Here is a 24,792-nt window from a genome sequence, read left to right as displayed (position 1 = left end):
ATGATGTTATTCAGAAAATGAAGAACATCATTGATGTTTTAGGGAGAGTTTACAACCCCTCAAAATCCCTTTGTTTTTTGGTGTGCTAAAAATTTTTGACATTTTTTGACAAATTTGAGAAAAGCCAAATTTTGAAGATGCACACAGTGTGTCAACATGTGCTATCTGTCATCACGGGAGATCAATGGACGTGTTTTGGGGGTCCTAATCAAGTAGCTGTGAGGAAGGGGTTGCACCCCCAAAACACGTCCCTTGATCCCCCGTGATGGCAGGTAGCACATGTTGACATTCGTAAATTTGTGTGCATCTTCAAAATTTGGCTTTTCCTGGGGTGACTTCACCCCATCTGAATGCAATATCAAACACAGTTTGTAAATACTCATGTCTGATATTGCCTTCAAGTTCTACCAAAAGTGAACTTTGTAAGTTCAAGATTTGTGTCTTTCTTGTTAGTTTTAAACATCCTGTTTTATCTTAAATGGACATTTCTACTTTTTCTAATGTGACCCCAAAAATTGTTATACAACAAACATGTTGGTTTGTTTTAAAAACCTTTTCTAAATGCACATGTGATTGTGCTGGTATTAAAAAGATTGTTAATCAAGAATGTGTGGATTATTGTTTCAACGCTCCAACACTTTTGTGGTGCTCTAATTGGTGTTTTCTGTGACAATGGGTATTATTTCCTAAGGTACAATCCACTTTGCACTACAAGTGCAGTTTCAAGTGCACTTGTAGTGCAAAGTGTCTTTGCCTTTAGTAAATAACACCCACCAGTGCTTTGTAAGGTTACACAATCACGCCATTTTCAGGACTCATCACATTTCTGTCAGGTTCAGCTAAAACAAACACAAGCAGTAAATGTCACAAAAGATTTGAGTAGTTATTTGTGTTTTTTATTTGAAAAAGGTTTCAGACATTGTCTGGCATATTGATAGCCCCCCCTCAAGGTATCTTAGCCGGACATCACGGGCACTCGGGGGGGGGGAGGGGGGCAAGCCAGGACGGCCACTTTCAAGCGCCGTCAGGGTTGTTTCATTTTGTTGTCCAGCCTCAGGCCCAACTGAGCCAGCATAGTTGGCAGAATGTTGCCGTAAAAGGTTGTGTAGAACACAGCACGCCAGGATAATATGATTCAGTTTGTACTCCGCCATGTGTATGGGTGTAAGAAATAGGCGGAACCGGCTGGCCATGATTCCAAACGTGTTCTCCACCACTCTTCTGGCTCTGGCCAGCCGGTAATTAAAAACCCTCTGGTCCGGGGTGAGGGTCCTCATCGGGAATGGCCGCATAAGATGGTCCCCCAGCGCAAACGCTTCATCAGCAACGAAGACGAATGGGAGTCCTTCCACATTGTCTTCTGGAAGTGGCAAGTCCAAGCTGCCATTCTGGAGACGCCTGTAGAACTCTGTCTGGGCGATGACTCCACCATCGGACATCCGGCCATTCTTCCCCACGTCCACATACAGGAACTCATAAGTAGCCGACACCACTGCCAACATCACAATACTATTGAACCCCTTATAATTATAATAGTACAACCCCAAGTTGGGTGGTGGGATGATGTGGTCGTGTTTCCCATAAATTGCCCCTCCGCAGTTAGGAAAGTCCCACCGCTGAGCAAAGTGGGAGGCCACAGTCTGCCATTCCTGTGGCGTGGAAGGAAACTGTGGAGTCAAACAAAAAAAATGTAGTCATTTTGCACATAAACATGGAAAGCAGATTAGACACAAACATTCTTGGCCAACATCAAGATAACATTTATTTGAGGGAGTTTTTAAAGACCAAAGTATAAGGTACACCTATCAGATTCCCCCTCCCCCCCCCTCATGGGCCATTTCTAACATTATGGGGGGGAGATCTTGGACAGGTAACCCTCTCCACTTCATTGAGAGATGAATGCCTAAATACAGGGTATTACTTGGAACAGCCCCTCCTTAGTTACACTATTGGCAGCCCACTGGACAGGTAAGAAGTGTCATAATACAAAAATATAAATACACACTGTACACATTTGAGCACATTTGGACATTCTGCTATTACCTATCAAGCTAATAATAGGATACAAAAACTTTAAACAGTACCATTTGAAAGTATACAGGCAGGCCCTTGCACTACATGCTTTGGGGAATTCATCCATACATCTGACCACAAAAGAGATGGGTATAGTGTGTATGGGTTTGGCAAAGTCAGCAGATAGATGATTGAGGATAGATAGAGAATTGGTATCAGCTGACTTAGCAGTTGGGGGGAGGGAGGGTTAAAAATGATTTGGGGACACCCAAAAAAAGCCTCTGGCGCTCTGCCTGAACTTAAAGCACAAATCACATTTATAAACATTTTAGGGGGTATTTAGGGTAAAGCACTACTATGGAGCTGACAAAATACATTGTTAAGTGACTACATGAGGTGAATATAGGGCCAGGAGACCATGCTGGGGAGGTAAGTGAAGGCTAATATGTATGAAGGAGAAAAAAATAATTACATAAAAAATCCAGCATGCATGAGGACAAAGGGGACATTCACAGCATATTACAATCATGGTAATTAGGGAATGAGGAAAGAAATACAATACATTATCAAACATTATATACAATAAAATGTGATGTTAAAGGATAAAAATCTTACCTTAATATACTCCTTCTGCAGGACCTGGATGATGGCAGAACAGGTCTCTGGGATAATGATCCCCAGAGCCTAGGGGGAGATGCCTGTCGAGAACTTCAAGTCCTGCAGGCTTCTCCCCGTCGCCAAGTACCGCAGAGTGGTGACAAGCCTCTGCTCTGGAGTGATGGCTGGCCTCATGCAGGTATCCTGCCTACTAATATAAGGGGTCAGCAAAGCCAACAAATGGTGAAATACGGGGTCCATCATCCGGAAAAAGTTCCTGAAATCATCAGGATTAATTTCACGGATCTCACGGAGCAAAGGCATATGACAGAACTGGTCACGCTGGAGCAACCAATTCTTGGTCCATGAACTCCTCCCCACCCTGTTCATGGACTGGACTTGTGTCAAGGTAAGGACCCCAACACCAAGCCCCCGCACAGCACGAACTCTACGAGGAGTACGTATACGCAACATGGCTAGAAAACGGTCGGCTGCTCAGAACGAAGTAACAGAACGCACTGAAGAACAGCAAGGCCTGTGAAGAGCGACCTGAAAAACAGTAACAAATGAACACAATGACAGAGTCACGCATAGCTTGCTGCACGCACTGAAGAGCAGATACAAAACCACAAGCACAAACTGAACAGCAGAAAACGATCTGAAAACCATGAGTCTGAAAAAGCGCGAATCGTCTCTCACCAAACTTTTACTAACACAAGTTTAGCAAAAGGAGCCCAAAGGGTGCCGCGCTTGGTTCTGAACTGGCCTTTTCTAGTCTCGTCGTACGTGGTGTAAGTCACCGTGTTCTTGGCGATTGGAAATTCCGACAACTTTGTGCGACCGTGTGTACGCAAAACAAGTTTGTCCGATTAATGTCAGATCATGTGTACGGGGCATTACAGCGGGAGGGGCCTAATGGGGCACGGGTAAATAAAACCTGTATGCTTGGCACATGTGTGCCACAGTCTTTATATATACAAAAAGTATGCTTTAATCACTGATCCACAAGCGAGAGTCTAACAGGCATGTACAAACCTCAGCCTAAGTCCTCCCCTTGGCTGTATCATGTGACACTGCACGTCAAAGCCAAGAAGGAGCTTAGGGGGAAGCCTTCCTTGGCCATGTACTGCCAAGGTATCTGATGTTTTGAGAGGTGGAGCAAGCTGGCAGCAGCAGTTCAAGTGGCACTGCAGTGTGAAAACCTGTGAAAAATTTGGGCACTTACAACATCAAAATTCGGGGCACCAAGCAAGAGATGCGAGGCTAGCAATGCCCATGGTGTCCACCTAACACACTGCAAATGCTTAGCATAGACATATGGGTTTAAAAGGATTTTAAAAATAATTCTAATAGAGTTTGAAAAGCATTGGTATATAAAACATCATCTGAACCCTGCTGGCAATATCTTTTAAGGTAAATGCCTCATATTTTTGCCGCCATGTACAACTGCTACATTCCCCACAGTGAGAAAAACAGGTAATGTTTTTGTGAAGCGTTATTACGCTATAACCAATGCCCATCAAACGCCTCTGCCTGACAATAATTTAAACTAGCCAATAATATAAAATAGAAGTTCTGCACCAGGGGGAGGAAATGGAAGCAACACCTGCTCATGCATCTAATGCATGAACTCCCAGACACTCCATTATATAAGTGCATCCTTGTACCTAAAATGTAGAGTGTATGATTTATTGGTGCACAAAACATCTATAATAAGTAAGCATGTTTAAGATAACAGCACTTTCAAACGTTAGATAATTTTATGTAACAGTGAGAAATTTTTGTATGCACTCACCTGCCACATCAGGGAATGTATTGACGTGTTCATTCTATGTAAGGCTTTGAAGATAACGCCAGTATTTAAAGTGGAAAAAAGAGAAGCCTAGCTACTGTAGAGTCCAAGATGAAGCTTCTACTACTTTTTGTATTTGTGGGGCTTAGCTGCGCCCAATACAATACAAATTTTAGGGCTGGCAGGACTTCTATGGTCCACTTGTTTGAATGGCGCTGGGTAGATATTGCTGCAGAATGTGAGAGATACTTGGGTCCCAATGGATTTGGTGGTATACAGGTAAGTGCATCCTGATTGGCTTCTATGGCTAAGTCCTTGTTTGAATGAGCATATGCTTGTGCAGGAGTAGTGTGTATAGCAAGCTTTTCAAAGCTCATGTAGAGCTTTTAGAAATCTCAAGCAGCCAGCTTTGTTCAAGCCTTTAAAGCAGAGGTGGACAGTTAGTGACAGAAAGTGGTCTTTACTAATTCTAGCATAGTTACTACTCTGCTTAGCAGGTTACATTCACCTTTATCTTCTATGTTTGCTTTTATGTTCTGCTGTTTATACTAAGCTTTTACCAGTATAATAAGTATGTTTATTTTAAACCTAATGTGTGTCTATTTACTGGTAATAATTCACAGCCAGGATGAAGGTATTCTCCAATTGTGTCCTTATACATGTTTGTAGTGATTTGTATTCAGCCAGGTGTGTCAGAGGGGCTAAGGTTGTTTTTGGAGTCGAAACGCAAATGAGAACCCAAATTTACCAATTGGCTCCTTCGGGAGTGGCACTACATATACATATGTGATGTCATAAATTATACCTTTCCTATCATGATTTCCTATCATGATTTTAATGGAATTTATGAACATTATTAAACAAAAAGGATAAAACATAGGTCTATGTTCTTTTGCCTTTTTTGACAGAGACTCCCAATTATGCACTACCTACTTGCAAACATCCTACCATGCCTCCTTCTTTTTGTAAGAGTTATTATAGCTAGGCAATGTACAATCATAGAGCTCTGGGTGCGACTCAGCTGCATGTATGATCTTACCCACAGTGAATATATAGCTTGTAATGCTGGAAAATTTCCACCACTTCATAGAAAGCACTGTTCTGGGGTATAGGAAGTCTAATCAGCACCTCTAAGAGGCGTTTCTAGGATTGTAAAAGACCTGGGACATTCTTGGACAGCAAGAAGAGAGGAATATGGCCACACATAAGACCGTGCTGAATAGTGGGTTTGGCCAAATTGCATTAACAGTGGGAGGGGTCCTAATGGGGCATGGGTAAATAAAATCTGTAATTTTGACACACATATGCCACAGTCCTTGTACATACACAAGTATGCTTTAATCACTGTTCCAAAAGCGAGAGTCTAAAAGGGATGTACAAACCTCAACCCAATCATTAAAGTGGTAGTAAAGTCCGCTTTGTGATTTTTACCTACAGGTAAGCTTATAATAAAACTGACCTGCAGGTAAAATAAACATATCTCCCAAACATGCAGTGTTTAGAAGATATTGGCTCTTTTGGAAGCCGGTGACTTCACTGGCGTATGCGCTCTGAAGGAAAGGCATACCTGTGCCATACCTTCAGAGCACTGTGCCGTGGCCATGACTCCTATGCATGCGAATGGGAGTGATGTCGTCATGGCTAAGATATTGCTGCAGAATGTGAGAGATACTTGGCTCCCAATGGATTTGGTGGTGTACAGGTAAGTGCATCCTAATCTGGTTTTATGGCTAAGTCCTTGTTCAAATGAGCATACACTTGTGGATGAGTAGTGTGTACAGCATGTTTTTGCAAAAATTATGTTGAGCTTTCAGAAGTCTTTAAGTCTATAAAGTAGGGGTGGACAATTAATTTTTCCAAGGGGCTGCATGAAAAACTGGGACTGTTGCGGAGGGCCAAACCAAAGTTTAGTGTATAGTAAAAAAAATCTTTTGATTGAACCAGCAGCCTTAGGTGAACAACACTGGACAAGGACGGCCCTTAAGTATGTAAACATATAGAAAACAAACACCTTTCCCTAGGTATAATAGGAACAACTGAAATATGAAATAGTGTGCACACTCATGATTATTAGAAGCAGTAGTGAAGAAATGTCCTCTGCTAGTCACAATGTAGGTGTAGGTCAGGCTGGTAAAAGCAGTGAGGGAGCTGTCAGGCACAGGAGTTAATTAGCTGATATGCCATTCTGAGTGCCAAAGTGTGACTGGCAGGCTTAAGGAGATAACTGATGGAGTTGCAAGCACCGTGACTGGCAGTAGAGAGCCGGAGATGGATACCGCTGGGGTCTCTACAGATACTGGAGTGAAGGACAGGTGCTTGGCTCCTGTGGTTTGTAGCATGCAGGCACTAACACAGGAAGAACTTGGCTGGGTAGCAGAGCGGCAGAAGAGCCTCAATATGTCTCCTAGGCACCATTCTCCCTCCAGAATAGAGTTATACCAGTCAGCTCCTCAGGCTCTCTCCTTCCAGTTCTTACAGCTCTACACATGGATATCTGTCAGCATGCCTCTCTGAGTCAGCTGCATCACTGAGGCTCAGGAAGGCTCGTCTAAATGGAATTTAGAAATAAATGCACACACGCACATGTATTGTCTGTTTATTAGTAGAACTTAAAAACCATCACATTTACTGACTGTAATTACTTTTTTACCGCAGGTCTCCCCACCAAATGAGAATATCATTGTTAGCAATCCCTGGAGACCCTGGTATGAGAGATACCAGCCAGTCAGCTACAAACTCTGCTCCAGATCCGGTACTGAGGCCCAGTTCAGAGACATGGTGACCAGATGTAACAATGTTGGGGTATGACTCTTATCATTTCCTTCTATTTATTATACACACATTTTATACTGTGTGCCATGTTTTTAATGTATGAATGCCAGTATAGTAATAGACATTTACATACATGCATAGCTTTCCATGACTTGCCTACCAAGTGTATTCCTTTTCTTAAGAACTCTTTTTGATCCCTCCGTCTTCAAAGTTTGTTTTAGTGGACAGCAAAATACTCATTGGACCACAGCCCATGTCCCTGTTTGAAGGAAAAACATCCTTTCTAACCCCGTGCTGGTACACAGCTCTCTAAGGCTCCATTCACACTTGCCCAACTTCAAATTTGCACAATTTCCAGTGAAATTTTGGAGCGCAACTTTAATGTGACTTTGAGTGCGACTTTAATCCAACTTTACACTCGCTGGCACTAAGTCGCATCAAAAGTGCCATCAAAGTTATACAGGCACCTTTTCTAAGTCACACCGATCTGAATGGATGCTATTGAACACATTGAGCTGCAAGTCGCACAAATGTGAATAGAGCCTAAATGAATGTACAAACAAATATTTTTATAGATATAAATGATAACTCTACAGCAGTAGTTCTCAGGCTTTTTTCATAAAAATCAACATATTGCAATTTGTTTTTTTGTACTGAGATTAAAAACCACCTGCTTAGATGAGGGCTTTACAGAAATAAATAATATAAAATCAGCATATCTACGCCTTTCATTAGACTACGGACACATGACTTAATGTAAACAATGCCAGCATTACTTGCTATAATGGACAGTGTTGGGGAAATGCTTAAATAAAAGGCAGAAGTGCTCTTTGTTGGAGAAAATATTGGTAAAGCTATTCAATCATTAAAGGATCACCCCTTCTGCTCTGGAAATGTAATTATTGTTTAGCTGTGTGGGATCCTCTGAACAGAAAAAAATCTCAAATAGGTTAACCGCTTGCCGACCAGCCGCCATCATTATACTGTGGCAGGTTGGCTTGTTCCCGCAAATCGTCGAAGGTGTACGTCAGCTCGTGAACTCAATTTTGAGGGCACGCGCACGCTTCCATTGGCCAGTGGGGGAGCCAATCAGCGGGTCCAGCGGACTCGATGTCTGCCGACCATCAGCGAATGTTCCCCGCAGTGACATAGAATGGGGATCTGCCTTTCTAAACAAGGCAGATTTTTGTTCTGACGGGAGATCACACAGGTCCTGTCTTTCTGTTAAGCAGGAAGAAGGATCTGTGTGTTTCCCCAGTCACACAGTCCCCCATATAGTTAGAAAACACAAACAGGGAACACATTTAACCCCTTGATTGCCCCTGATGTTAACCCCTTCCCTGCCAGTGTCATTAGTACAATAACATATGCATATGTTTAGCACTGATTACTGTAATAATGTCACTGGTTCCCAAAAAAGTGTTAAAAATGTCAGTTAGGTGTCCGATCTGTCTGCCGCAATGTTGCAGTGCTAAAAATCACTGATTGCCACCATTATTAGTAAAAATAAATAAATGAAAATGCCATAAATCTATCCCATACTTTGTAGACGAGAAAACTTTGCGCAAATCAGTCAATATACGCTTATTGCGTTTTTTTTTTTTTTTTTTACCAAAAATATGTAGCAGAATATATATCAGTCTAAACTGATGAATAAATTATTTTTTTTACATTTTTGTTTTTGGAAATGTTGCTAATTTTTTTGTTTATAGCACAAAAAATAAAAAGCACAGAGGTGATCAAATACCACCAAAATAAAGCTCTATTTGTGGGAAAAAAAGGACATCCATTTTGTTTGTGAACAGCGTCACACGACCGCGCAATTGTCAGTTAAAGCGATGCAGTGCCTTATCACAAAAAATGGCCTGGTCAGGAAGTAGGTAAATTCTTCTGGGGCTGAGGTGGTTAAACTATGTGGCTGCTTCTGCGGTACAGCATTGGGTTGACTATTATCTTTTTTCCTACAAATGCAAAGGTTGACCTTGTTTGTTCCATTGAGAACAAATAGTATAGTAGATACTTACATAGCTCCTAAATGTCCCTAATTTGAAGGAACTGTCCCACTTTTGGAACAAAGTCTCTCTATCCCTCTTTCCTCCTCAGTTGTCCCTCTTTTTGGTCTCATGTATACACCTCTATACAAATCTACTATTTAATTATCAAAAGTGTTTTACTGTACTAATCCTTTCACCCAACTTTTAAATAAATACATTTGTTAAAGTGATTGTTAGGGAAAATTTTTATTAAAGAAACAAAAAACAAACATGTTATACTTACCTGCTCTGTGTAGTGGTTTTGCACAAAGTAGCCCTGATCCTACTCTTTTCGGGTTTCCCACCGGTGCTCTGGGCCCCTCCCCCTTGCCGAGTGCCTCCATAGCAAGCTGCTTGCTTTGGGGGCACTTGTGCATGATCGCTCTCGGCTCTCACCGCCTCCAACTCTCTGGATTGAGATCAGGCTCAGGTAAGTGTTTAAGGGGCGAAAAATTTTGAAAGTTCTTTTTACCTAAAAACACTTTACCTTACAACCACTTTAATTCTCCATATAATGGGAGAGTGGCAGGGGTGTGTCCCTCTTTCGCATCTCAGAAGGTTGGGAGTTATGCAGTTTAATACAGTGCCTTGAAATTTTCCAAATTTTTTTCATGTTACAACTAAAAACATAAATGTATTTTATTTGGATTTTATGTGATAGACCAATACAAAGTGGCACATAATTGTAAAGTGGACGGAAAATTATAAATGGTTTTCAAATTTTTTTACAAAGAAATATGTGAAAAGTGTGGCGTGCATTTGTATTCAGCCCCCGAGTCAATACTTTGTAGAACCACCTTTCACTGCAATTACAGATGTAAGTCTTTTTGGGTATGGCTCTACCAGCTTTGCACATCTAGATGTTTTTGGTTGTAACATGACAAAATATGGAAAATTTCAAGGGGTACGAATACTTTTTCATTGCACTGTAAGTGTCTTACTTTATTTACCCTATGTTCCAGCTTTAGGGTCCTGTGTTTGACTTTCATTGATGCTCTATATGCATATACCGTATTTTGTATGGTTTCCCAATTTAGGTTTCCCTAAATTCCCTAAGGTTTTTTCCCCCACAGACCCAAATCACACTGTTCTGGTCAAACTGACCCTAGGGTGACTTTGGTTGGAATGTTGTAAATTCCACTTGGCCAGGTAATCATTTGAATGGCTTAGTATATTTTAACCAGCCCCATACAGTACTGCATATACTGACCGTACTGCTCTTAGCACATGTTCATAATGATGCCAAGCTTCAAAGCTTTTGTGATATGTTATGTGATTACGTAAAATTCAAACTCAAAATGCATTAAAAGTGGCAGCAGGCTTAATAAAAAGCTACCATAGAAATGTTGAGACCTCTAACAGAACTGCAGGAAAACAAGAGATGGTCAAATGCTAGTTGAGCACCAGAGTCTTCTAACTCCCTTTTAAGATCTGTTAACTTTACCCACAAGTGCCTTAAGATGGCCAAACGAAGCTAAAATACAATAGCATTTGTACTTACAATAAATAAAGGTAGTTTTGTATTATATAAAAAAAGGTAGTCATATGTAATGTGATGTTCAACTTAAAGTATAACTAAAGGCAAAACTTTTTTTTTTATAGTTTTGGATAGGTTGGAGAGGGATTAGAACACCACAGTTTTTATTGCTGTCTGTGCCCCCATTAGGGAGATTCACCTTCTCTATTTTCCCTGTTTTTAAACTGTCCCTAGAAAAGTAATAGAGGGAAAATCTTCCAATGGGGACACTAGTTCTGATGACCTGGGAGTCTCCAAGGAGTTTTCTTAATTTGAAAGGACTTTCTCTCACTTCCTGTTTAGCTATGGGACAGGATGTGAAGAGAAATCTCTGCAAAGGGACACAGTTGGCGAAAAATACTCTGACAGGAGTTTTTATCCAAAATGAAAAAAAAGTTTTGCCTATAGTTCTGTCCATTACAAGTGTGGCATATTCCTCTTTATTCAAATGCGTTCATATTTAATATTGAAAAATACAGATTTATAAAAAAAAGATATATCAGGATAATAACTGGACATGTAATACATTTTAGGTTTATATCTATGTTGATGCCATCATTAACCACATGTGTGGATCAGGTGGTGGTGCGGGAACACATTCAACTTGTGGAAGCTATTTCAATGCTGGAACCAAAGAATTCTCTGGAGTACCTTATTCTTCTTTGGATTTCAATGACAACAAGTGTTATACAAGTAATGGAGAAATCCAGAACTACGGAGATGTTAATCAGGTACAATATTGTGCTTTCCCTGATATTGTAAAGGCTTTAAACTGGATTATTTTGTTATTTAAACATCTTTCCACATCTTGAAATCTTTTCAATTAGCGTTTTTTTGCATTAGAAAAAAGTGAATGGTATTCTGTAGGAGGATGGTTTAGCAGTTGTTGCAGATTCCAACAATTTGTTGCTTGGAAAGAAAGCAATTCACTCTTAGCAGCATTTTGAACTGACTACAATTTTTTTTTTCAGCTGCTTGCTTATCCAATGTAGCTTAGGATGCTCAAGTCATAGCAGTGATTTGTAGTATACAAATGTGTTCTTTATCCAGCACCAGCAGCAACCTGGCAGGCATCTGCAAAACTTTTTAGAAATGGATTAAGGAGATTTGTAAAAGCTCCAAAAATCTAACCATAAAATCTCTTATATGACTGCACCCCATAGAGAGAAGATATGTGTTGCTCTAGATATGCCTTATTCATACAATAATTTAACCAGTCCTTGTTTGAAGTACTGTATCACAGCTCATATACTGTGACAAATGTTTTATTTACATAGACATTTATAATGTTTTTTTGCAGACTTGATAACATATGTACATATATTGTGATATGTTGGGGACCCGGATGAACAGCTACCCGTATTGGTAAAAACAAAACAGTGTTTAATTTTCCAAAAGGCAACCAAAACCAGCTTTCGTAAACAAAACAAAACTTCGGCTCACCCCCAGCATAAAATTGTCCCCCAGCAGGGTGCAGAGTCCCTGGCTACTCCAGGGTTTCAGAAAGGTCACAAGGCTCAGAAAGCATATTAGCCAATCAGCCGCCCTCTCACAACTTTGTCCTGTTCCACACCGTACCTCATGGACACCTGCTGACAGCTTCCTGCCCTTTTCAGCTCTCTCGCACAGGCTGGTTAACTCTTTAAGGGCTACAGTACCTGTAGTCAGGGTTGGGGGCTCTTTTCAATCCAAAATTTCTCCAAGCCTCCAAATAAGAACTTAACAATCCTGGGGAAACTGCAAGTCAGTCTTCCCCTTATGCCAGATTACCCTGGAACTCCCCACCCTGAATTGGTGAGAATCCCTGAGTACTTCATCCTGTAATATGTCATCCCTTTAAAGGACCGCAACCCGAACAAATTAGACACATACATCTTAGCCTAGACCCATCCCTGGCATTCACTACTATATAAATATATATATATATATATATATATATATACACATACATACACACACATATATATTTATTATTTTTGTTACAGATTTGAAGACATTTTTTTAACTTCACATGTAAATCACTTCAACAGGTGAGAAACTGCAGACTTGTGGGCCTCTTGGACTTGGCACTGGAGAAGGATTATGTCCGTGGAAAAATTGCTGCCTTCCTAAATAACCTTATCAGCATTGGTGTAGCTGGCTTCAGACTTGATGCTGCCAAACACATGTGGCCTGGAGACATTTCTAACATTATAAGCAGATTGAGCAATCTGAACACTAAGTGGTTCCCAAGTGGCACCCGTCCTTTAATCTTCCAGGAGGTATGAATTTGTCTGTTATTTAACAATCTAATGATATTTGTCTCTTTGGGTAATGGTTTAGGTGTTTAATACATTGTGAATAGTTTGCACAGGTAGATATATGAGAGAGCTGATGTTTGTGTATAAATTATGATTTTCTCAGGATTCAAAGAGAACAAAGTGCTAAAATTGTTTAAGAGACCATTAACACATGTAATTGTTAATTACTCAGAGCAAGCAATCTATAGCAACTGAATTCAGCACATTGTTAAGTAAACATGGCAATTGAGAAGGGTGTTATTTATTATTATCATTTAACAAATATATCTGCCCAATTTCGCAAATAACACATAAAAAAAGAGCTTATACTAGGGGGTCTTTTTTTTATAAAACATTTGTTGACCATATGACAGATGCATTTGTGCAAGCTGAACAAAATTTTCCCCCTACTTTTTCCAATAAATTCCTGTATCATCAACTCTATCTAGTGGCCATATTATATCATTGACGGATTTCAGAAAACTATATTGCATTGTGGTTATTAGTTGAAGCTGATGACACAAGAATTAATCGATTAGAAAACATACAGTGAATTTTCGTTCAGATTGCACAAATGTTTTTGACATTTGTGCAGCAAATGTTCTATAAACAGACTCCTTGGTGTGTTCACTTGTTAATATTTGTCAGACACACAACCTCAAATTTTGAATATTTTAATTCTTCCTCATTTAAATAGAGCAGGAAATAAATTCTAGCAGAATAAACAAAAAATCCTTGGTAGAAGGAAATGAGGGGATTATAGCGGTGCCAAACAATTATTGGAATACTATGTACTAACACGTAGATTAAAAATTATAATGTTTTATTAACAAACAGATTAAAAAAGTATACAATAAATATACACATCAAGGGTGTGATCATACAAAGGAGGGAATGTACATAACCAACTTATACAGGAATATTGCAAGACCCAGCCTGTGGCGTGGCGGCAGGTCTTGTAAACAGGTATTGAAATCTTACATATTTCGCCAACATTGGCTTCCTCAGGGACAGTTGGTTATACCTGTATTAATTTCCTGAATTCAGAGGGTCACAAGGGGTGAACGTAACAATCCCCAGGGTGAATTCAAGGCTCCACAGCGCAAGTAGGAGGCTGCAGGGGGCAAAGAAGAGGGCAGTGTATATCTTAATAAATACAACAGAAGAAGTGTAAGGGCACCCGGTAGGCTGATATAAATGTTGACTGAAATAGCTGGTGAAGGATAACCATACGTCCAGTAAGACTGTTCAAAGTAATTTGGACTATGAAGGTACAGTCAATGGGGATAGTATATTGCATACCACAGCGGGTGTAGGTGCCCTTGAACGAAAAAATCCTTACATTAAAGTGTATGTTACCTTTAAACATTTCTTTGCATCTACAAGTGCTTCTCTATACAGTATATGTCTTTTTCATAGTAGTCTATTACTGTTTTATTAATTCTATTCCAAAGAAATACCTGGTTGATTCCGACAGTCCCCTTTTTCCCTTTTGCAAACTGACCATGAAAAGCACAGAAGCAGATCCATGCTTGCATGACCAGTTTGCATCCCAGGGCTTGCTTTTGGGAATTACAGGATGCCAAACCAACAAACAGCATGCCTGTATCTTCTATGGTCTGATTTGCTTGCCACACCCCTGCCAATCACAGCCTGTTTTCTGTAATGCAGTGCCACTCTTATGTAGCACAGCAAACTTTGAGTGACATAGCGAACTGCCCACAAGTTTTCAAAACTATCCTGCCCGCCGGATAGCTGGAAGAGGACAAGAAGGAATGCTGTGCAGTCACATAACCACACATTAAAAGCTGAAAAACATTAAAAATAATATTTTTTAAACAAAAGTAGTTGCTAGTCGATAAAATTAACTTTATTATCATGTGTCTATGCATCAATTATATAAATAAGTACAGTACTAACAAAGCATATAAAACATCAAAGTAATGCACCTATAAATAGTGACCACTATAGATAATTATTGTTCAACTCAGTACAATATTCCAAATATCAGTGTTATAAAGTGCCAGTGCTCCATCATAATCAAAAAAGAATCCAGCAAAGAAGACATTCCACCACTGATCACAATGCTATCAACAATGCCATAAAAAAACGTTAAAAAAAAAGTGCTAAGTAATATTCAAACTTTTACAGTGCTGTAAAAGTGGTCCAGTGCTCCAAAGTAGCAAGCTACAGGAAACAATTATCAAGTCCGCCACTGATAACAATATTGTACAAAGTGCTCCTCAATACTTCCACTCTGTGCTTTTCCAGTGCTTCTGTCTTCCAAATGTGCTGCACACAACCCACGTCTGTGAGCACCTCCTAATTAGCGAGAACTCACCAGATGTTGGGACGCCTTATTTTAAAAGTGGGTCAGAATGCGCTCTATGATTTGATTAAGGCAATTTCTTCCATGCACTGGTTTTTCAGCTGGATCCCATCTGTATTACCTCCCATCATATAGACCCATCATATAGATCAAAGGGAGAACAAGAAGAGCACCATATTATAAACCCTTTTATTTTTTTTACAATATAAATGTAATTCACTCACATGTCAAGGTGCCTGTCGCAGCAATAGTAAACAAAGTAAACAAAGCTCAGTTGTGTGTGACGGACGCAGTGACAAACCCTGGCCACCTTCACCTACTTGTGACAAATGGCTGGTCAAACTCATACCGTGTTATCACTGATAGGCCACAATGACACTCTCAGCCTTACCCTTCACACCCAGCTCACGGGACCACACTCTAAGTGCCAGCAAACTGAGAGCAATCAACGTTGGGTTTCGTTATCTACGCAGTTAACCCTTTATACCGCAAATAAATCGCTGCCACCAGATAGATATTTTTAACTTAAAATATCAAATGTTCAGGCTAACAATTATTACTTATAATAAATGCCTGTAATACCCAAAGCAAATGCAAAGTCCAGTCAATGAAAATAAGAGGATCAGTGGATCTCATGGATCTTGGCTGATGTTTCTTCTTTGATGGTAGAAAGAGGGCTCCAGACTACTGATGCAGCCCCTCTTTTCTGGTCCCTGAGGAAGGTGTTGACAGAAATGATCTGACCAATGAGAAGGTCTGAGGAGTGACTGATGGGATGTGACAGTCTTTACGATCATTCAGCTATCCCGCACTCCAATACAGTTTCCTACATATATTAATATCTTGGAATACCCACATTTTACATTCTGGTAACTTGTATAATATTGTTCAGTATGAAATTACAGTTTGAGTACAAATATGATGGGTATTGAATGGCTGTTGGTACCTCCTAGGACAGTGGTGCTTGGGCTTAAAATGCTGCTAATTAATTGATACAGGTAACTATGTCCTTATTTTGGCAGTAATTTTCTTAACCCAGGAGTTATGAAATATACTGAAGTTTTGATTCTGCAGGAAGAGATAAACAGAAATGTGTTCACTATTCCAGCTATACTATTTATGACAGGTGTTTTAATCAGCTAAAAGGATGTCTGCTTGCCTTCCTAATTACCTAAAGTAAAGCCTGGTACACACTATTAGTTTTTTACCGTTCAAGCCAGTGGGTTGAACGAAAAGGAAACTGTCAGCTCTGGTCGAGGCCGCTATACTAACTATGCAAAGTTAGTATGGCGATAACCCCCGGTTAGCTATTGTGTTCTGACAGAGGGATAGCCCCCCACCAGAACACTCCGATCAGTGCTCTCCACCATTGAGGAGAGCGCTGATTGGGAATCGTCGGCTGCTGGTTTTCCAGTATGCACATCCGACAGAAGCCGGCTTCTGTCGGACAGACCGATACACACACGGGTCGAATGCGGGCCCGTGTGTACCTGGCTTTAGACTGAAGGTTTATGATGGCTATTAGAGCAAGACTGAAATGTGTATTGTGTTAATTTCTGTCAAGGGGTTTACTGCTGTTATGTGTCCCTATTATACAACATGTCATGGCTGAATAGCATAGCTGCCCTGGGCCATCTCACACAGCTTTTTGGGGTGCACAATATCATCACAGTGCGTACTAGACGGCTCCACCCTTCTGATGCAAACTCGGCTCTAGCGCGGGATAGTCTTGCCCTAATGTGTTTTGTCAAAAGACATCTTCGGGGAACGGATAATCTCTTACATAATTTACAGTGTAATTTAGTTCAGCTTGCATGAATACTTCTGACATTCATACAAGAAATGTTGTATAAATAATTCCTTAAGCATAGATTTTCTTACAGACATGCCTGATCAATGAAAGCACATGTAAAGGGAAAAAAAACAAAAAAACATATGCAGTACATCAAGACAAAACTTGGACAATTCCTCATTATTTAGAAGCATAGCGGTAGTTCAGTAGTTAGCACTTCTGCCTAGCTGCACTACTCTGGTTTCCTTCCATTCTCCAAGGATATGCTGGCAGGTTAATCGGGTCCTCTAAATTGTCCCTAATGTGTGTATATGTATGAATGTGAGCTATAGACCTTCGATTGTAAGATCCTTGAGGGCATGGACTGATGTGAATGTACAATATGTGTGTAAAATGCTTCATAATCATTTCCCATGATGCTCGTGCACTGTGCAATGTAGCTGAGCATCACGGGAAATGTCGTTCCAAAACATCTGGGGTGCCAAGGTTCGCCATCACTGGTCTAGTAGCTTGGAGGAAGACAGTGACTTGATCCAAATGACATCCTGCAGAGCGTAGAAAGCTTTAATCAAAAACTGTGCAGAATTTCATGGATGAACATCAGATAGGTCACAAAAATCATAGTGTGTCTAGCTACTAAAGCATGAAGAAGGGTGGAATTAACTACACAATCCCCTAGCTACGGAGTGAGAAAAGGACAAAATTATTTAAAGGCAAGCAAAAATCAATGCATGTGTAACATGATAGATCCTAATTCCTGTTGTGAGCTGACAACACACAGCATTTTCAAGGACTGAGCGGTGTCAGCTGTGCTCAGTTTTCTTTTCTAAGCTACATAGACCCACCTACTCCCTGATCTCCACAACATAAAGAGTAATCATTCTGTAGCCCAACATAACAACTAGGAGGTTTCAATGGTCTCTTTAACTGCTTGTCATCCATATAGCGTAAAAAATAAATACCACAGAGGTAATCAAATACCACCAAAAGAAACCTATATTTGTGGGAAAAAAAGGATGTCAATTTTGTTTGGGTGCAACGTCGCACGGCCACACAATTGTCAGTTAAATCGACGCAGTGCCGTATCGCAAAAAATGCTCTGGTCAGGAAGGGGGTAAATCCTTCCGGGGCTGAAGTGGTTAAGATAACACAGGCACAAGTCACAGAACAACTGAACAGACATAACTTCATGGTTTGAGTGGTATAATTAACAGACTGAAAGGTAGCAAATAAGAGAGTTTCATTGTTATTGTTCACATACATTTTAAGTCTAACACTATCACCTATAAATAGAGACACTTCATTTAATATCTTTCATTTTCATTTTGACATGACATGGCATGAATAATGAAACAATGTGATCATTGACATGAATTATGTTTTTGTGTTTCTGATAGGTTATTGATCTGGGTGGGGAAGCTATTTCAGCTAGTGAATACTATGGAAATGGCCGTGTGACTGAGTTCAAATATGGAGCCAAGCTTGGCAATGTGGTTCGCAAGTGGAACGGAGAAAAGATGGCATACCTGAAGTGAGTACAGATGCATCTACTTGGGCTGCTCAGCGGCCTAGTGGTTAGCATTCCTGCCTTGCAGCACTGAGGTCCCCAGTTTAATTCCCAGCCAGGACATTATCTGCATGGAGTTTACATGTTTTCATTGTGCTTGTGTGGGTTTCCTCTCACACTCCAAAGACATGCTTGTAGGTAATTGACTCATGTCTAAAATTGTCCCAAGTATGATATTCTACTCATTGCAGTAAAAGGTTCTTTTGTGGTGAACATGAACTGTATAAAGGGTATTACCTGTCACTAATTTGCCCTATAGGAACTGGGGTGAAGGATGGGGTTTCATGCCCTCCAACAGAGCCCTGGTGTTTGTTGACAACCATGATAACCAGAGAGGACACGGTGCTGGAGGTGCTTCCATCCTTACCTTCTGGGAATCTCGGTAAGGATTTACTGTAAAGACAAATAAAAAAAAAAGATTTATACATGGTTTCATATGCACAAACCTGTTCTATTTCTAATTTTTACAGCCTGTACAAAATTGGAGTTGCCTTTATGTTGGCACACCCCTATGGTGTCACACGTGTCATGTCCAGTTATCGTTGGTCAAGAAACTTTGTCAATGGAAAGGTAAAGAACATTTTCAAGAACTTAAATTCTTGTGATCCTTCTTTCCCTGCTTCAAATCATCCTATCATTTTATGTCCTTAACTAAATGTGAAGCAGAAAATTGACTATAGACTACACCTGACTGGTTCTTTTTACTCTCCAGGATGTCAATGACTGGATTGGACCTCCAAGCAACTCTGATGGATCAACTAAGTCAGTTACTATTAATGCTGACACAACCTGTGGCAATGATTGGGTCTGTGAGCACAGATGGCGCCAGATTAAGTGAGTTAAAAGAGAAGTGTGGGATGTAAAAAAAAACAAACATACATACTCACCTAGATGGCTGCAGCATCAATTGGTCTGATGTGGCAGCTATCGGCAGCTATCAACAGCAGACTTCAGGACAAAGGAGTGCAGAACTAAGGGCACTTCTGTGACCTAGACATGTGCAGAATGGAAAAAATTGTTTTATTTTGGATAGATTTGTTATGTAACTAATCTCGTTTAGTTGATTTGTTTCAGAATTTTAAATTTGTTTAATTTTATTTCATTTAATTTCATTTTGTTTATTCATTTTCTAATTCCAAATTTTTGAAACGATTCAAATTTGGATTGGGAAAAAAATGATTGACCGTTTAGAATTCTGTGTGAAGAATAGCTGGTTGCTAAGGAGCGGGACGGGAAGCCAGTCGACACGTTCTTAAAGTGGAGTTCCACCCACTTTTACAACTCTTCAGCATCCCTCACTAAACTGTTCACTGTAAACGAATTGGATATTTTTAAATTTTTTTTCTCAGCACCTACTATATATCTGCTGTATTCATTTTTCACTTCCTCCTCCCTGGCCATGGCCCATCGCATCATTTCCTGTTTGCAATGCCTTCTGGGAAGGGGAGGGAACTTCCTCTGACACTGCCGTTGCTATGGAAACCTGACCTGAAACCTATTACACTGTTTGTGCTGCACTGAGCATGTGCAAGATCTGCAAGGATGAGATCCAGGAAGAAATACAGTCTGGCTTCAGATGCCCACACTTAAGATGACCACGGCCTGCTGCAAGTTTATAAAATAACAAACTACTGATATAAACTAACAAAACAGACCTTAGTTTACAGACTAACTTTACTAGAATACATTATGCTTGTGTATTATAGGGGTATTTTTATTTAAAAAGTATAATTTCAGCCGGAACACCACTTTAACCAATGACTCAGCTGTCAGCGGGCTTTTGTAAACAAAAGAATGCCAGCAATAGAAAAGTCAGAAAAAGAAGAGCGTGGAGTGTCCCCCCCCCCCCCCAGTCCATATCAGGCCTTCGGGTCATTTATGGATTTTAAGGGAAACCAGGCCAAAATAAAAAAAAATACAGTGTGGGGGTCCCCACCAAAATTCAGACAAGACCCTTATAGGAGCATGCAGCCTGGCAGGCCAGGAAGGGTGGGGGGACAAGCTCTGCCCCCCCACCCCATCCCAAAGCACCTTGTTTAGCTGGAAGCGGCCGAGATTCAAATCGTCTATGGCCAGCCTTAGCCCTAACTACCCAGCATTACATTTAGTTTACATTCAGAACGTCCAGCTACCAGATCATAGGTGTACATTAACATGCAAGTTGGAGAATAAATCCAGCATCTGACAGATTAATATGATATGAAGTAAATTTCTATGTATAGTACCTTTTTTAAATTTTTTCTTTTTTTTTTAGGAACATGGTAATCTTCCGTAACACAGTTGATGGCCAAGCATTTACTAACTGGTGGGACAATGGAGGAAATCAAATTGCTTTTGGCCGTGGCAATAGGGGATTCATTGTTTTTAATAATGAGAGCTGGTAAGTAATTCTAATTTTAGTTATACTTGATTTGATTGTAGCCGTATTAGTGCAATTGTGACAGAGAAAATTATCACGGACAGTACTCAATTTTCTCTGTCTAATTTTAGTTACAAATAGTAGTTCTCCAACGAGTAGCTTTGAAGACCCAGGAAAACAATTTAAACCTCTTTAGTGCCATCAAATATAGTTTTGAGAGACTGTCACTTTCAGAATACTGAAAGATGCTAATAGGATTGATATGCAGGCACACAGCTGGGTGCCAACAGGTACCTGAAGCAGGTTTCAATATTTCCATGTACTGTGGGTGCTTTCCACTGAGTGTCTCACCTCCACATACTTCTACTGGCCCATTAAGATTTTAGGCTGACTTACTGCAGGTAGAATTGGATTGAAATTTGGCCGGTTCAACAGGGACCGACTTTGCTTCATCTTCAGAGCTCTGCCGTGCCCCTTGTCATACTGTTTCTACTGAGCAAATGCTTTGGTTGCAATAGTGTGCCAATGGAAAATACTGGGCTTGTGTGCTGTTTAATTTCTCTTGAATGCCACTGTTAGGTAAACATAAACTACAGGTTTGCATTGATCTATTGCAAGAAAACTGTCCAATTGCAGATATATTTATGGACACTTGTGATAATGATACAAACAACTATATTTGGCTTCAGATTTTATCATTATTTTCCATAATCTCAAGGTTACATTTTTTGGTGGACACTGGAGAGGTAAACGACCTAAATTTTATCTTGTATCTCTACGGAACCAGTTAGAGAAATCTTTACTCTTGAGTTCCTATATATGTATAAATGCCATAGCCAATAGGCCAATGGGGCAACCCCATTCTACTTCTTGGAGTTTTACTTGAATTTAGATGGAAGTAATAAACTAACCGTTATGGAAATTCACCAAGGTGGGTGGTAGCGTGCAAATTTTCAAAGTGACTGAAAACAGAGCAAGGAACTATGACAATAAGATCTCAACAAGGAGCTTAAACTAACCCAGTGGGTGACAATACCTGAGAGTTACCTATATCTTATATTATTTAATCATTGCCTTATTCTTGCAGGAACATGGATGCTACTTTGAACACTGGACTTCCTGCTGGCACATATTGTGATGTAATCTCTGGACAGAAAGAAGGCACCCGCTGTACTGGTGTACAGGTCACCGTGAGCAGCACTGGCTCTGCCCGCTTCACAATCAGCAGCTCAGCTGAAGATCCATTTATTGCCATTCATGTGAATGCTAAGCTGTAATTGTTACCATTTAACCTAGCACCTATAAAGATATTCAGACAGTGACTGACGTCCCTTGCATTTTTTACTTGAACAAACATGATTTTCTGTTAAGGCAACAGCAAAAAACAAAAACAAAAATACATGTATTCTGTTTTCAAAACCAAAATAAGTTTGGCTATAAATACATTTAAATTTCAAATACATGGTGAGAATAAATGTTAAAATGTGTGTTGAAGCCCAACTTCTGGCGTGATAACCAGATTATTTACATCAACTTATTTTTTTTGCCTTTTGTCAACTTTTTATTGTCTGCAAATCCATCCCTGCTTCTTTTATCCCTGTGACACATGACAAGAAATGATGGAATAAGTAGAAAAAAAAACAAACAAACAAGCAAACTGTCAAATAGATCAAACCAAACCTTTGCTGTCCTTAGAAATATTTCCTATAACTTCCTAACCCAGTGGCGTATCTTCCATGTATGGTGGGCGCACATGGGCCCTGAGGGGGGGTAGGACTCACTGTGCTCTAAGATATAAATATACAAATTGCTGCGGTGCAAATGTCAAATATTTCCATAGTGAAATACGTGAAAAAAAGTGATGATAAATATTTCTAGATAAAAAAAATTAGATTTAATAAAGCTCATTAATATGATGCAAAACAATAGCCCTTCTGTGTATGCATTAGCTGGATAACGAACTCACCAAGAGAAGTAAAGTGCTAAAAAATAACAGTTCCCAAAGTTCCTGAAGTGTATATGCAATTAACAGTTACTTCTGTATATTAAATATAGCATTAAAAAAATTAAAACCTTTCTAGTTGTGGTTTTGGCATCACCCTATATGCTTTGTGCCTCGCATGTTTTTTTTTTTTTTTTATTATAGGTTTGTGTAATAGCTTATGACGATTTTACCCTATATTAATACTGAATTTGTATTGTCTTTGCTGATACGCGAAATAAAACTTTAAAGCGGAGTTCCAGCCGTTTCTGTGTTTATTAAAAGCCAGCAGCTACAAAAAAAAGTGTAGCTGTTGATTTTTAATAAACACCCACTCACCTGCATTAAACAGAAAAAACGCCATATAGTGTAGAAAATTACTTTAATATGGAACAGCAACAAGAACAAGCATAAAATCCAGACACATCCATTAAAAGCATGTAAAAACAGAGCCACTGACACTTACATCGACCGCTGCCATTCGGACCTCGGATGAGACAGTGTGACGTCACTCTGCATGCTTCAACTGACGTGTTTCATGCGATAGTGGATCTTCAGGGGCCACTAATGTCTGTGTTAGGGGCCATGATTATGTTGCCTATCACTGGAAATGGCACCACCTCACTTCCGTTTCAGTGCCATATTGTTGTTGATATCAAAATAAACAAATGGGCGCCATCTTATCGAGGATCATGGAGGTTATAAAATAAAACACATATTGATGCTCATTACAAGATCTTAGTAGTGCTGTGCACCAGACAATGATGCCACCTGTGCTTACATCAGCATTAGAAAGGAGTAATGATGGACCAACAAATATACAACTTAGGGTCACCAGAAATGTTGTGGATGATAAAAAAACTCACACAATATGCATATTAAAAATAAAATCATAACTCTGTACTAAAGTTAAAAAACAACAGGTGTATACAGTACCTCCATGATATAATAATCCATTTGGTCATAAAAAAGGACTGCATAGTGACAGTGTTAATGTATATAGATAAATAAAAATAGCTCCATCTAGGGGGAATAGGACAACATGAAAAAATTAACTGCAAAAAAATACTAACTTGAAAATATACATACCGTATTTATCGGCGGATAACACGCACAGGCGTATAACACGCACATTCATTTTAAGAGGGAAGTTTCAGGAAAAAAACTTAAATTTTAAATAAGGAACTTTAAAGCAAAATAAGGGTCAGTGCCTATCTGCAGCCTCACCATTGCCATCAATGCAGCCTCATCAGTCCACATCAATGCAGCCTCACCATTGCCATCAATGCAGCAGCCTCACCATTGCCATCAGTGCAGCCTGATCGATGCCCATCTGCAGCCCAGAGGGGACAGGGAGGGGGGCGGGGCGAGCGCTGACAGATTACATACAGTGAGAATCTCCTATGATAGACAGAACAGTGGTCCAATGGTGGCCCAGGAGACGGGAGTTCCTATTACAGAGGCCGCCAAGTAAACAGGAGATTCTCACTTTATGTAATCTGATGGTGCTTGTCCAGCCCCCCCTCCCTGTCCCCTCCGAGGCAGCTAAAACTGAAGTATTGGCGTATAACACGCACGCACTATTTGCACCCAATTTTCATGGTGAAAAAGTGAGTGTTATACACCAATAAATACAGTATGTACAGATTGCATCTTTAAAGCGGAGTTCAACCCAAAAAATGGAACTTCCGCTTTAAGTACTGGTGACCTCTGACATGCCACATTTGGCATGTCATTTATTTTGGGGGGGGAGAGCGGGTAC

The 24,792-nt window shown here is 40.0% G+C and overlaps 1 protein-coding gene across 5 annotated transcripts in view; it reads left to right on the top strand.

The window, feature by feature from the left end:
* The window catches only part of LOC141103426 (pancreatic alpha-amylase-like), a 54,616-nt gene extending 32,245 nt beyond the window's left edge, over nucleotides 1–22,371 (top strand). For 4 of the 5 annotated variants that reach the window (XM_073593006.1, XM_073593009.1, XM_073593008.1 and 1 more), the window contains 9 exons: nucleotides 7,058–7,204; nucleotides 11,257–11,454; nucleotides 12,754–12,984; nucleotides 18,521–18,654; nucleotides 18,950–19,072; nucleotides 19,161–19,260; nucleotides 19,403–19,524; nucleotides 20,945–21,070; nucleotides 22,137–22,371. In XM_073593006.1, the coding sequence (XP_073449107.1) occupies nucleotides 7,058–7,204; nucleotides 11,257–11,454; nucleotides 12,754–12,984; nucleotides 18,521–18,654; nucleotides 18,950–19,072; nucleotides 19,161–19,260; nucleotides 19,403–19,524; nucleotides 20,945–21,070; nucleotides 22,137–22,326 (1,371 nt within the window). In that variant the 3' untranslated portion in view covers nucleotides 22,327–22,371. Of the gene's footprint in view, nucleotides 1–4,513; nucleotides 4,682–7,057; nucleotides 7,205–11,256; nucleotides 11,455–12,753; nucleotides 12,985–18,520; nucleotides 18,655–18,949; nucleotides 19,073–19,160; nucleotides 19,261–19,402; nucleotides 19,525–20,944; nucleotides 21,071–22,136 lie in introns of those variants that run through there. The other variant, XM_073593005.1, reaches the window with a different exon arrangement.
* The last annotated feature ends 2,421 nt before the right edge of the window (nucleotides 22,372–24,792 follow it).

This window comes from Aquarana catesbeiana, linkage group LG07 (assembly GCF_042186555.1).
Source record: "Aquarana catesbeiana isolate 2022-GZ linkage group LG07, ASM4218655v1, whole genome shotgun sequence".
NCBI classification, from domain to species: Eukaryota; Metazoa; Chordata; class Amphibia; order Anura; family Ranidae; genus Aquarana; species Aquarana catesbeiana.
The sequence above is the reverse complement of the archived record's forward strand: the minus strand, read 5'-3'. Positions and strand labels throughout refer to the sequence as shown.